At 43.8% G+C, this 12,704-nt stretch overlaps 2 protein-coding genes across 7 annotated transcripts in view; one reads left to right on the forward strand and one right to left on the reverse strand.

The window, feature by feature from the left end:
* The window catches only part of fancc (FA complementation group C), a 19,102-nt gene extending 17,752 nt beyond the window's left edge, over nucleotides 1–1,350 (forward strand). The window contains exon 16 of the mRNA XM_037259768.1: nucleotides 1–1,350. This exon is cut by the window's left edge and continues 153 nt beyond it. The gene's annotated coding sequence lies outside the window, so the exon portion shown is untranslated.
* The window catches only part of LOC119127708 (aminopeptidase O (putative)), a 58,264-nt gene that overhangs the window by 298 nt on the left and 45,262 nt on the right, over nucleotides 1–12,704 (reverse strand). For 2 of the 6 annotated variants that reach the window (XM_037259762.1, XM_037259760.1), the window contains 3 exons: nucleotides 9,740–9,856; nucleotides 6,334–6,420; nucleotides 6,120–6,263 (listed from right to left, as the gene is read on the reverse strand). In XM_037259762.1, coding sequence (XP_037115657.1) covers nucleotides 6,123–6,263; nucleotides 6,334–6,420; nucleotides 9,740–9,856 — 345 coding nt within the window. In that variant the 3' untranslated portion in view covers nucleotides 6,120–6,122. Of the gene's footprint in view, nucleotides 1–5,371; nucleotides 5,953–6,055; nucleotides 6,264–6,333; nucleotides 6,421–9,739; nucleotides 9,857–12,704 lie in introns of those variants that run through there. The other 4 variants (XR_005098897.1, XM_037259761.1, XR_005098898.1 and 1 more) reach the window with 4 other exon arrangements.

The following is a 12,704-nucleotide window of genomic DNA, read 5'->3' on the forward strand; positions in this document are numbered from 1 at the left end:
GACAAGGCACATGTTTGAGTGTATACAGGACTTTTACATTCCCTCGAATAGAATCGACAATCATTTGGAAGATTGATACACACCATTTTGGTCTACTCATGTGACTGTTGTTGGTCAGTGAACTGGACGCCTGTTCCTGCTGAACTGAGCCAGTGGTTATGTACGACTGATTATCAGCTCAGTAGGCACAGGCGGCCAAGCCCATTTCTTGCTGCCTATCAATCATATGCTGCATTTTATGATATGATTCATGTCTGGGGGTCCTTCGTGCAGTTAGTGAAAGGTGAAGCCAACTCTGTTTTGAGACCTCAACGCTCACTCACCTTGTATTGTTTTAAAAAAGTCATAAACCATTCAAACATCAACCTTAAATCCATCGAGTGCTTTGCCACTATCAACAGTTTGATTGCGCAAATGAAGAGACGCCTTTCTGGTCTTGTGCCATTAGGGCATCATAAATCACAGAGGCTTCTCCAGTATATATGTGGGCACTGATGGCTGTCATATGGCCATTGCTCTCTTTAACGGCCCTTTGATGGCCATTAGTCTTTTAATAGGCCCTAAATATAGGTGGACTGATGACACGCTCCGCACGGACCTCATTTTTAATTCACACATCCGTGCTCGTTTAGACGGATGGCACCCTCTGCCACACGCGCCACTTGAATGTCCTATATATGGACGCCTTCATCAATGCGTCAATCACTCAGGAGTTGGTGGGAAGCCCCTTTTCTGCTATTCCTTTTCTTTTGTGGACAATGTTCTCCTCAGGTGCAGAACTTAGCCACTGTGAACAAAGAGGAAATCAATCACTGTTCACCAATCAGCTAAGCTCTGTGCCTGGCTGGAGACAACACACACATGACCTGTTTAAGACTCACGCGCGCGCACACACGAAGAGCCCTATATTTCTAATCACAGCCAACTCCTCACTCTCTCCTGGATAATCATGTCTTCAGTTGGAACTGTGTGTGTGTGTGTGGGGGGGGTGTTGCCATGGTAGCCGGTCAGGTCAGGCCTGTGTGGTAATCCCTGGCAATGTGATTTTTATCATATGTCACAAATCAGCATGCCAGGAACCCCCACAGCCCAGACAGTAGGCATCACGACACAATCTTGCGCCTTACCCTTTCCCTCAAAAATTCAAACTTTCCTCTGTGGATGTGAAGTGTACAGGAAAGAAAGTAAATGAGTAGACCTTTCCTTTCATTGGCCACGCTCAGCTAACCTGGCGATATGCCCCTCATTAGTGGATCAAGAGGGATTCCAAAAGGCATGCGGCGCTCGGAGGGAACGCTGGGATGGGGAGACCACCCGTCTTTCCTTTTAAAGGCTTTGAAGAAAAAAAAAGCCCCAATTGACGGACGGACGTGTTTTCAAAACTTGCTCTGATCTCAACAAGAAATACAGTTAAACCTCGGTTTTGGACCACAATCCGTTCCAGAAGGCGGTTCGAGAAGTGAATCGATCGAATTCCGAATCTATTTTTCCCATTACAAATAAGGGAAAACATTTTAATCTGTTCCAAGACAAAAAAATGAATAAATAAGAGTGATGAATAAATAATAAATAAACAAATAACACAATAAATAAGAGGATCAAAAATGGAGCAAGTGTGCATACAGCAGACAGTCAGAATATAGCGCAAAAGTACAGGACGCTACGCAGAAGGGGGGAGAGAGTTCAGGATCCTAACAGCCCGGAGAATGAAGCTGTTGGTGAGTCTGGTGGTGCGGGACTCAATGGGTGAACTGCCTTCCTTCCCGTGCATCAACGGATCAGTCCGTGAACGTGTTGCGTCTCCTGGCGTGAACTATGTAAGCCAGAATGTCGATTTACGATTTGCCAAGGAAAGAAAGAACCACTCACTGAAACACCACTTCTTTTATGCGCATTTTCTCCAAGCTAACGGCTAAATTTATTGCATGAAGGGATGCGCCGTTATGCAACAACGGGGAGATTATGCTTCTCTTTGGGTAATCTTGATTTTATAACATTTAAAATAACGTGTATGCATATATATGCCTAAATATTGTTATCCAGTATATCTACTGCAATTTTACATTAGATTGCTGGTTTGAAATTTATTTTTATTATTTTAATAAACATTAAAACCTATTAAAACTTGTCTGGTGTTTTATTCGTTGTTTTTATTTTTTTGGGCATGAAAACAAAAATCTGACATTTGGTTAACTGCTTTATATGACAATATGTATATGTGTTTTACGTTGTGTAATATGTTTTGGTGTTCCCCCAAATAAAGAGCAAGTAGTCAAATACACATTCTTGACGCGTACAAAAAATGCATAGTTATTAGGTACACCTGAAAATGGTGGTGTACCTAATGGAGTGTCCGTGTGACGTCACAGATCAACCAGCCAATGAGAAAGTGGGGGTGAGGGTGGGTGTGGCACTTTTTACTTTCATTTAAGCTTTGACCATGATTTGTCCCTAATAAAGTGGCCTGTTATTAGGTACACCTGAAAATGGCAGTGTACCTAATAGAGTGTCCGAATGATGTCACAGATCAAACAGCCAATCAGAAAGTGGGGGTGAGGGCGGGTGTGGCACCTTTCACTTAAACCAGGGGTGTCGACCGCCAGTCCTCGAGGGGCCGCGTTCCAATATGTTTTCCAAGTTACCCTCGTTAAACACACCTGCGTGAAAAGATTTTGGGCATTTCACGTTCTGCAGGAGCTAAAACTTTTCACGCAGGTGCACTTAACGAGGGAATCTTGGAAAACATGTTGGAATGCGGCCCCGAGGACTAGAGCTTGACACCTGTGACCTTTGACCATGATATTTCCCTAATAAAGTGGCCTGTTATTAGGTACACTTGAAAATGGCGGTGTACCTAATGGAGTGTCCGTGTGATTCCCTCGTTAAGTGCACCTGCGTGAAAAGTTTTAGCTCCTTTTACGTTCTGCAGGAGCTAAAACTTTTCACGCAGGTGCGCTTAACGAGGGTAACCTGGAAAACATATTGGAACGCGGCCCAGAGGACTAGAGCTTGACACCTGTGACCTTTGACCATGATATTTCCCTAATAAAGTGGCCTGTTATTAGGTACACTTGAAAATGGCGGTGTACCTAATGGAGTGTCCGTGTGATTCCCTCGTTAAGCGCACCTGCGTGAAAAGTTTTGGTCATTTTCACGTTCTGCAGGAGCTAAAACTTTTCACGCAGGTGCGCTTAACGAGGGAATCACACGGACACTCCATTAGGTACACCGCCATTTTCAAGTGTACCTAATAACAGGCCACTTTATTAGGGAAATATCATGGTCAAAGGTGCAGTTTCCAAGTGACGTCACATATCAAACAGCCAATCAGACAGTGGGGGTGAGGGCGGGTGTGGCACTTCTCACTTTCATTTAAGCTTTGACCATGATTTTTCCCTAATGAAGTGGCCTGTTATTAGGTACACCTGAAAATGGCGGTGTACCTAATGGAGTGTCCTACGCTATTGGATTTCACCCCGCCCCCTAGGTAGTGGGCGTGATCCATTGGTTTTCTATCGGCCGACTTGGGGGCGGGGCCACCTCATGTATTTACACATAAATACTTGCATTTGCGTACGCAATTCTAAAATCACATGTGGGTATGTGCTTCCACCTGGGATCGAACCAGGTTCATACCGAGCGAGAGCACGTGTCACTAACCAGTCGCCTATTCTGACCTAGCCCTCCTTGGCCGTCTGCACTGTTTTGTACTAGTGATGTGCATTCCAGTTTTAAGTGAACTGAATCTTTGGAATCGGTTCACTCAAAAGAATCGTTCACCGAATCGTTCGCTACACTTTCTTATTTATTCATTCTTATTTTCACCTCGTGTAGTGTACCTATTGAAGTGTCCATGAGGTGTACCTAATCACAGGCCACTTCATTAGGGAAAAAGCTTAAGTGAAAGTGAAAAGTGCCACATCCGCCCTCACCCCTACTTTCTGATTGGCTGTTTGATCTGTGACGTCACTAGGACACTCTATTAGGTACACCGCCATCTTCAGGTTCGTTCGCGAAGATTCACGAGTGAGTGACAGCGTTTCTGCTATGCCAGCCGACACACGTTATGCCAACATTGATGTTTTAATTTTGTATTTGTTGGATTGTAGTTGGTGTTATTATACTGAATGTGTTTGTGTTTGAATAAAAGGTTGGAAAAAAATCCGTTATGCCAACATTTATTTTGGGGGACACCAACTCATATAACAACGTAAAACACAGCAGTTAACCAAATGTCAGATTTTTGTTTTCATGCCCAAAAAAATAAAAACAACGAATAAAACACCAGACAAGTTTTAACAGGTTTTAATGTTTATTAAAATAATAATAAAAGTAAATTTCAAACCAGCAATCTAATGTGAAATTGCAGTAGATATATTGGATAACAATATTTAGGCATATATATGCATACACGTTATTTTAAGTTATAGTGGGATAGTGGAAACGCAATTTCGGTTTCTTTGTGTGTCTTGGCATGTGAAGAGATTGACAATAAAGCTGACTTTGACTTTATAAAATCAAGATTACCCAAAGAGAAGCATAATCTCCCCGTTGTTGCATAACGGTTGATTTTGTACAAAACAAAGCTTATATACATGGTTAATTTTGATTAAAATAAGCCTTATTATACATGGTCTTTTTTTTTTTTTTTATAAAAAGGCTTACTCTACATGGTTATTTCTTTTATTAAAACAGCCTTACTATACATGGTAATTTATTATTATTATTATTTATTATTTTTTATTTATTATATGAGGCCCCGAGGACTGGAGTTTGACACCCCTGCTCTACAAGGTCTCTCTTTTCTTTTTTAATTAAAAAAAAAGTTTAAAATTCTTACAAGACATGATCATTTTTCCTTGAAAGGGACAAAGATGGAGACTATATGTACAAGATGTACAATTGTCACACTTGTGTTAGCGAGATTTATCAGGATACAGCCAGCAAAAAGCCTTTCATATCCTGGCAGCTGGCTGTCTAGTCGTGTGTGCGTGCGTGCGAGAGAGATAAGATAAAAGCAGTCTTCTGGTAGTGACCTACGTAAAATTGGATTTTTAATGTTGGAAATCAGTCACTCTAGTTAATGTGGACCCGAGTTGAAAGCAGCACATCGAGGTCATCTCCACAGAAGACTGAATCTTGAATGAAAATGTTTTTCTTCTTGCAAGCATGTTGACTAGTCTTATATACGCTCAACGGACAGAAACATTGGGACACCTTACCACTGCATCAACCTACAGGCAGTAGAATTGGAAGAAAAAGCTGAAATTAAGCTGTAAAGGTCTTTATGCTGGACATTTTATGTGACACTGTCCATAGAAATGAATGAGAATTAACTGGGAACGGACACCATTATAAAAGTTTGCAGAGGACGTTTAGGAGTTAAGGCTTAAAAATGACACTGGCTGATCCACTCCCCCCGGCTTTCACTTTCCGCATTCCCAAATTCCTTCTCTGACAAATGCGTCCTGATGGTGCTACTGTGAGTGCCTGGAAAAGGCCCCTTCCCGAGACTGAAACTATGCATGCGCACACACACAAAGCAGGATCAGCGAGGAATGTGTCACTGTAGGTAAGAAGCGAATCCCAAGTGGAGTGGAAATCTACTTGGGAACATTAAACCCTAGTTTGAAACCCTGACCCTAGTTTTAAGGACCTCAAAACAGCGCCTGTCTGCATGTATTCAAGAACACACATACCTCCACCAAGGCAAGTGTATCGCCAGTGAAATCAATGGGTAAACACATTTTAGAATTCCTGCAGCGTACCTCAGATTGCCTCTATTTTCAATGTTGCAAAAGTATTTGGACAGTTGTCATTATAGTCAGGGAAATCATTGACCAAATACTTTTGAAAAGGACAAAAAAAAGTGGACAGCAAGTTTTACAAAAAACACACCTGTTTAAACAGGTTAATAACCTTGGGGGAGGTAATCCTGAAGATAAAACAATGTACTGGGGATATCATAAGCATGAAAGACATCAGCAATGAAATCAATGGAAAGATTTCATGATATATTAGTCTGTTCATTGAAACGCTGCTGCCATGGTAACAGGAGTTCAGAAAATGTCATGTTAAAATTACGAGCGAACGACAAGTAACAACGGACTTGCCTTTACCTGTCAGAGCACCATCTCCTCCACCAGCCTGCGTGCCGATCGGTCCATTTCCTCTCGGGCCAATGAAAGGCAGCGACGAGCCAGCGCCTGCTGCTTGGCGTCCTCCTGAACCATCAGCTCGCCGTACAGATACACGCCCATAGCCTACAGTGATGCAAACACGCCGTTTGATTGTATGAACTAGTTGATAACCATGTGTGTCATGCGTCTTTACTTGATCATGAAGCAGGAAGTGCTCCACGTGGCTGTAAGCGCTGGCATATCTGTGCTTGACCACCAGCTCGCACCAGCGATGGCGCACCTGTCACAATACGGGTTCATCTTAAATTTGTCAGAAAATGCTACTAAAAACAGTACTAACCTTTGGAATGAGGTTCATAAAAAATAAATCAGGTTTAAGATGTAATTGCTCAAGCCTCATCACCCCCTCGCTCTTTTAAGTTCTGGTCTCCTTGAGTCCGCAAAACAACCAAGCGCTGAGCTCCACGCCTGGCAGGCAGCCACCAAAACACTTTAAATGGAGCTGACGGCTCATCTGTGCTGGCTGAAGGCGTGAGAGTGTATTTTGGCTCCAGTCCTGACCCGCTGCAGTCCAGACGTGACGTGACGTTCTACGAGGGAGGCTACGCGCGTGACCTTGTCAAGGTCGGACGTCAACCTGATTTTTCAAGATGCTCATCAAGAAAGGAGGGAGGCTTGATTGAATAAACGTGATGCTTGACCACTCATAAACAACAGGATGAACTTTGGAGGACAAACACTCTCTGGCTTCTTTTCCAAGGTGCCTCCATTAGGACTCTAAAAACTAACATTGAACGCATCATAAAAAAACACATAAATGATGAGTGCTTTTAGGGCTAGGGTGGGGCTGGAACAGATTTCAAGTCAGTTATGAGTTTGCTCAAGTCAAACTCATAAGGTAAAACCATACCATAAAAGGTCACCGGACCAAAAATTGTACACTAGCCGCAAACCTTTGCAATGTTAAATTCTGAATTGTGGTTTCCAAGGATAAAGTAGGTGCTCCATTGCCAAGGTAACATGAGAAATAAGCGTGCGGGTGGGAAGGCGTGGGCGGCAAAGCCCCACGTCAATTCCCCCGACTGGCGGTTTGGAGGACCGCTGCGCCGTGCTGCACCACGCTCCGCCCGTGGTGGCGCTCACCGACTCATGCGCCCCTGCACAGCTGTTGCCATGGCCGGGTTACATTCCTGGGGAGAGCCCTGGAGCGCAGCAGCTGCGTGGACTTCGCGCTCTTATTTTTTCTCTTAGGGCCCCTCTCGCGCTTATGGAGACATTCCTCTATTTATTAGTGCAGCCCACTACACATCTCTGTGGTGTCAAAGTCGTTCTGTAAAGTGTGTGATAATGTGTGGAAACATTCACGGTTCAACTTCCAATATGTGACAGTAAGTTCACTGTTATCGATTAGAGTGCTGATGATCAGACTTGAGTGAATTCAAAATAGTTTTGAAACACGCTGAATTAAAATATTCGTCTAACGCACATTTACATTTGCTATGGTGCTGCACAAAAACGTGTTCATTGTGCACCATTTGGAAGCTGCTTAGATTTGTGCATTGCATTGGACTGACATGACCTTTGACACTTAGGAAAAAAAATAGGGCATGTTTAACAAATATCTACATCAAATGCACATTTCAGTGTGCTCACACACACATGTAAGTCAGAGGCTGGACATCACATGGGAAAAGGAAGCAGGCCAAAGTCACGCAGCAGGCCTCATACATGCAGACACATGCTCCACTCACTCTCGCCTTCGTACATGCGTGGTCACTCACAGCGTCCCACAGGGGCAGGCAAATTTGCGGGTAGCCGCCCTATTTCCTTCGGCCGACTGAAAGCGAAGCTTCGCACGACTCGCTCACAGCAACGCCGACAACTTCATACGTTTAGCATTAAAACAGATGCTGAACTTTTCCAGGAGCTTTTCACTTCCAATCAAGTTGCTGTGACCAACACGAATAGCAGCATAATGTGTTCCTCCCTGCTATGGGCTTTCTTTTCCCCCCGCCAAGCATCCATCCATCATTTTCCACACCGCTTATCCACATTAAGGTCATAGGTGAGCTGGAATCCATCCAGGCTGATTATGGGTGGGACGAGGTGCCAAGTGACTAGCAAAAAAAAGACAATAATAGCACTTAAGCTCAGTTTTCCAAGCTCAAAAAGGGGATTCTTACATTTTATAGCTACCGCTCTTTCACATTAATGAGACAATGCAAACACAGGAATTGAAGTAACCTAAAAAAGTGGCAGGCGCTAGTCCAACCTCCCACGTGATTCAACAAGCAGAGGAGCAAAAAGTGGAAGTGGCCCCATTTGGTGGAAGGTCTGAGCAATAGTCAATTATTTTTTTTCATTTTCCATAAGTGAAAATGGGTCAACCGCTTTCCAGGTTTTCCAGGGCAACTGTGACTAAACGGTCATGAAGAGGTTTAAAGTACGACAAACTACATGAAGACAAATAGTTTGTGGCTAAAGTCCAGGCAGCGTTATGAAAATTGTCGCTAGGCTATCATCAGTTTTGTGCTGAGAAGATGCAGAAGAAGCACACTGACAATAAATCAAGGGAGATGATGAACACACTTCTTCAGATGAGAAATGTGTGTGTGTGTGAGAGCGCTTGTATTTGCCTAAGTGTTTTTCCATGCACCGCCATGTGCATAATGGCCCCGTGTATTTTTAGTACACACTCAAGGTTTTTTCCTGGAAACTCTGGAGTACGACTCTCCTCCCGTTTGCCGGGAAATTCAACTAAGCGTAGCAATCATGGCCCTGGAGCCAAATTTTCAGTCGGCCGACGACAAGGACTAAAAAAGACTTTACCTTGTTTTCACTCTGTGACCGTAGCTGACTTAGAATTGTTGAAAGCTTTCCCAAAGGGAATAATGTAGAGCGAATTGATTAGCCGAGTGTACTGGTTTATCAGCCTTAACCGTCATACGTGTGTAAAGAGAACTTAACCATCGAATTATACATTTCAAATAAAGTAGAAGGCATGTTATGTAGCGGAGTAAAACCATCACCTGGAGCATTTTAGAGGTATTACCGGGTTTAATAAGCAGCACCGTTCTTGATCTGTATGGCACGTTAAGTAGTAACATTTCTTTCTATGCTTTGGTGACGTCACATATAAAAAAGTGAAAGAAAAAAATCAAGTTAGTCCTTTCGATTCTCACTAAGCGAAGGTCTCGCGTGGCGGCACACAATAGTGGACTAAACTTTGGTTTGACTTTTTTTCGGCATATTCCACCTTTAAAATTGTCCAACTTTCCTGTGCTTCCACTCATTTCATCATGTACTTAATGCGGCTACCGGCAGGTGCAGGAGAGAACAAATAGAGACAAGTAAAGCACACATACACGCTCATTTTGTTAATAGCACCATTAAGGAACTTTGTGCAGCACAAAAAAAAAAACATGACGAGCATACTTGTGGGATTTTACTCAGTAATGGCGGCTGTAAAGAGGAGAGTTGCTATTACGGGGAGAATTTACTACGCATTACTCAGCGCGCTGAAAGCTGGGTCGGGAGGCGAGAGGAGACCTTGCACTCGTTATTCTCGGAGACTGCGTGCGTGTGTATGCGTAGCTTACCTCAGCGTCTTGATTGTGCAGGTCGTAGGTGCGAGACAAAATGCGCATGGTGGATGCGCTCAGCTTGGCTTCTTCTAAGAGGAGCTCCAAAAGCAATACAAGTTGCTCTGAGGTCACCTGTAGACAAAAAATAAATAATGACCTCACGTTAATAGCTTGACCCCAAAAATGTGAAAATACTGTGCCTAAATGCCACCTCGCGCTCCTCAACTCATCCGAATGGCACGTATTTGCAAACACATTTTCATTTTGTGGCATTTCCAGGAAGTTTCATTTTGCACGCGGCGCAGAGACAGAACACATCAATATAAGTCAATTAAAGCATCCGTTGGAAGGCAAGAAGCATGGAGATAATAAAAGTGAGCCGAATGCGGTAATGAAATAAATATGCTAAACTGAGCGCATCCTTTGCAACTGGGGGATATTAGCAAAAGAGGCAGAAATGGAGTGTAAAGCGGAGGAATTAAGAAAGCAATAAAAGTGTAACATTTTAATAAAGCTGAGGGAGCAAGTCGACTCAATGCTGCTTGCGAAGGGCAAAAGCAGCAGAGGAAAACCTCTTCAGAAAGACTAAAAGGCTTGGACTTCTTTTCCTGTTGAAAGGCCACGAGGGATGGCGACAAGTCAGCGGTGAATGGAAAAGATGATTCCGGCGATGGATGTGGGCTGCTATGTGCTACGGTGATTCAGACTCCTCCGGGGAGGGAAGGCTCTCAGCTCCCAGACGAACCTTCCCTCAGGGGCTTCCCTTCTGGGACAACATTAATGGCTCAGGCCTCCATGGAGGCTCATTTGAAAGTTAGTGTGAGAGCGTGAAGAACAACTGGGAGGAAGACAGGAAGTAGATGCTCTCATGCAACACACTTAATATCCATCCATCCAATACTGTAGCCTACAGCCACCCATCCCATTTCCATCCATCCATCTATATTCCATCGCCAGTCATTCGCAGGGCACATATGCATAACTGCAGAAAAACAAGAGTCGGGCACATTCAAACTTACAGTGTACAATGAACCTAACGCACTTGTGTTTGATAGATGAATACCCAGAAAGAAACCTGTGAACATCATAAGCAAAACTCTGAGATGAAATTTGAACCCAGAACTTCAGAAGAGTGAGTGTGCTCACTATGATTTCACCGTGCTGTCACCTCACAATGTATTCCTCCTATGTCCAAGTCCTTGAGACTGCTTTCCATTTCTTGACAAAGAAGAAGAAAATCCAGATCGATGGTTGGCTTCAGTTATCCGAGTCTTCAGATCATCTAGCTACCCTCAACCCCAACCTGCAACAATCCACACTTTCCACCACCCATCTAGCCAACCATTTCTGTCAGTCATTCAAACCGCCCATCAACCAACCACATCTCCAACCATTAAGCCACCTAAGCCTCCATAATGCAAGCCAACAATCCATCGAGCAAAGATTCGCTTCCACCCATCACACCAACCACTCGTCTGTTTCACCCGTCATCCAGCCGTCCATCCAACTCACTGCAAGGAAACACCCAACCCAAATCCAGAAGCACCAGCATGCAGTTGTGGCTACTGAGAGCACACAGGCACACACTGGAGAGCCTTTAATGTGAAAATGTGAGATCCAGTTTTCATCTTCACTTTGCGTCCCTCCTCTTTCCATATTGTAAAGCTCGAGCACTCTCTGAAGTGGGGCCCCCATCTCTGGAGGGCTTCTGTGAGGCCCACCCATGATCTCACCCACCCTCTCACTCTTTAAAAAATTCCAAAACAATAAACCATAGATCTATCGCGCACACACACACACAAACACACACACACACACGCACGCGCACACACACGCGCGCGCACCAAATGCGGTGTGCCTCTATGCACACGTGCTGCTAATCAATATGTCTGCGCCACTGTCGCCATAACAATTTAGCAGCCAGCAGTGGCACATAAAAAAAAAAAAATCATAATGCTCTACTAAATATGACGTCAATTATTCTACTGTAAGATATAAACGGCAGTTTTTCTTTTTACTTGAACACCAACATGAACATGATGCAAAGATGTTTATTTGGACAACTGCATTTTTGGGATATCAAACAGGAAACAAGGCCGACGGGATGATGTAACAGATAAGTCATGCGGTTTCCCGAAATGTAAACCCTGATGCATAGAACACGGAGGAGAGATTACACGTCAGGCTCTACTAAATAGACCCCATGCAATGTTTGGGCATCTTAGTGAGCAGAAAACTCCATTACAACAGACTACTGAAATGCTGAAGTGCTGCCGTTTTAGTTAGCAACAGAACTCAAATGGACAACAGTTATCACGTTTCACGTTTGTGTGTAGAAAACCGCGCAAAAACAGTTACGACCAGTGTTTTTGTTCTTGATGCGAAAGGTGGGGCAACGTCTTAAGTGCATAACACACCTAATGACTATTCGAGGAAAGCCGACTCAACCGCAACGGCGAATGGATCGCAACACAATACAAAAGAGACTTTTACATACTTTGCACTCAGACTTGCTCATTTTCTGATTTATTGCTCATTAGCATGACTTGCATTGTGTTTGTGAGTGCGTGTGACGCAGAGAGAAAGCAATTACGGGGGAAAGGTGAACTCCATTGCTGAGTGCTCACTTATTAATGAGAGAGCTGCTAGAATGGCAAACAAGCACTTAGCAGCAAGCACACACAAAAACAACAACGACAAACAAGCACTCACAAACAAAATGCAACTTTAAAGAAGCATCACAATGGACACCGTCCTTGGGAATGGCAGAACGCCGCGGGGCAGATTGTCGTTTATAAGACGATAGGCGCCCCAACATACACGCAAAGTGCTGACACAACCGCCGTCAGGTAAATATTGAGCCAGGTCTTGCAAAGACCTCGGGGAAATCACACTGCGGAGAACAATGGCGTGCACACATCCGCTGTCATAACAACAACAGATATGAATGTGAGTATCGGTCGCTTTGAAAAAGTCCAAA

This window comes from Syngnathus acus, chromosome 9 (assembly GCF_901709675.1).
Source record: "Syngnathus acus chromosome 9, fSynAcu1.2, whole genome shotgun sequence".
NCBI lineage: Eukaryota > Metazoa > Chordata > Actinopteri > Syngnathiformes > Syngnathidae > Syngnathus > Syngnathus acus.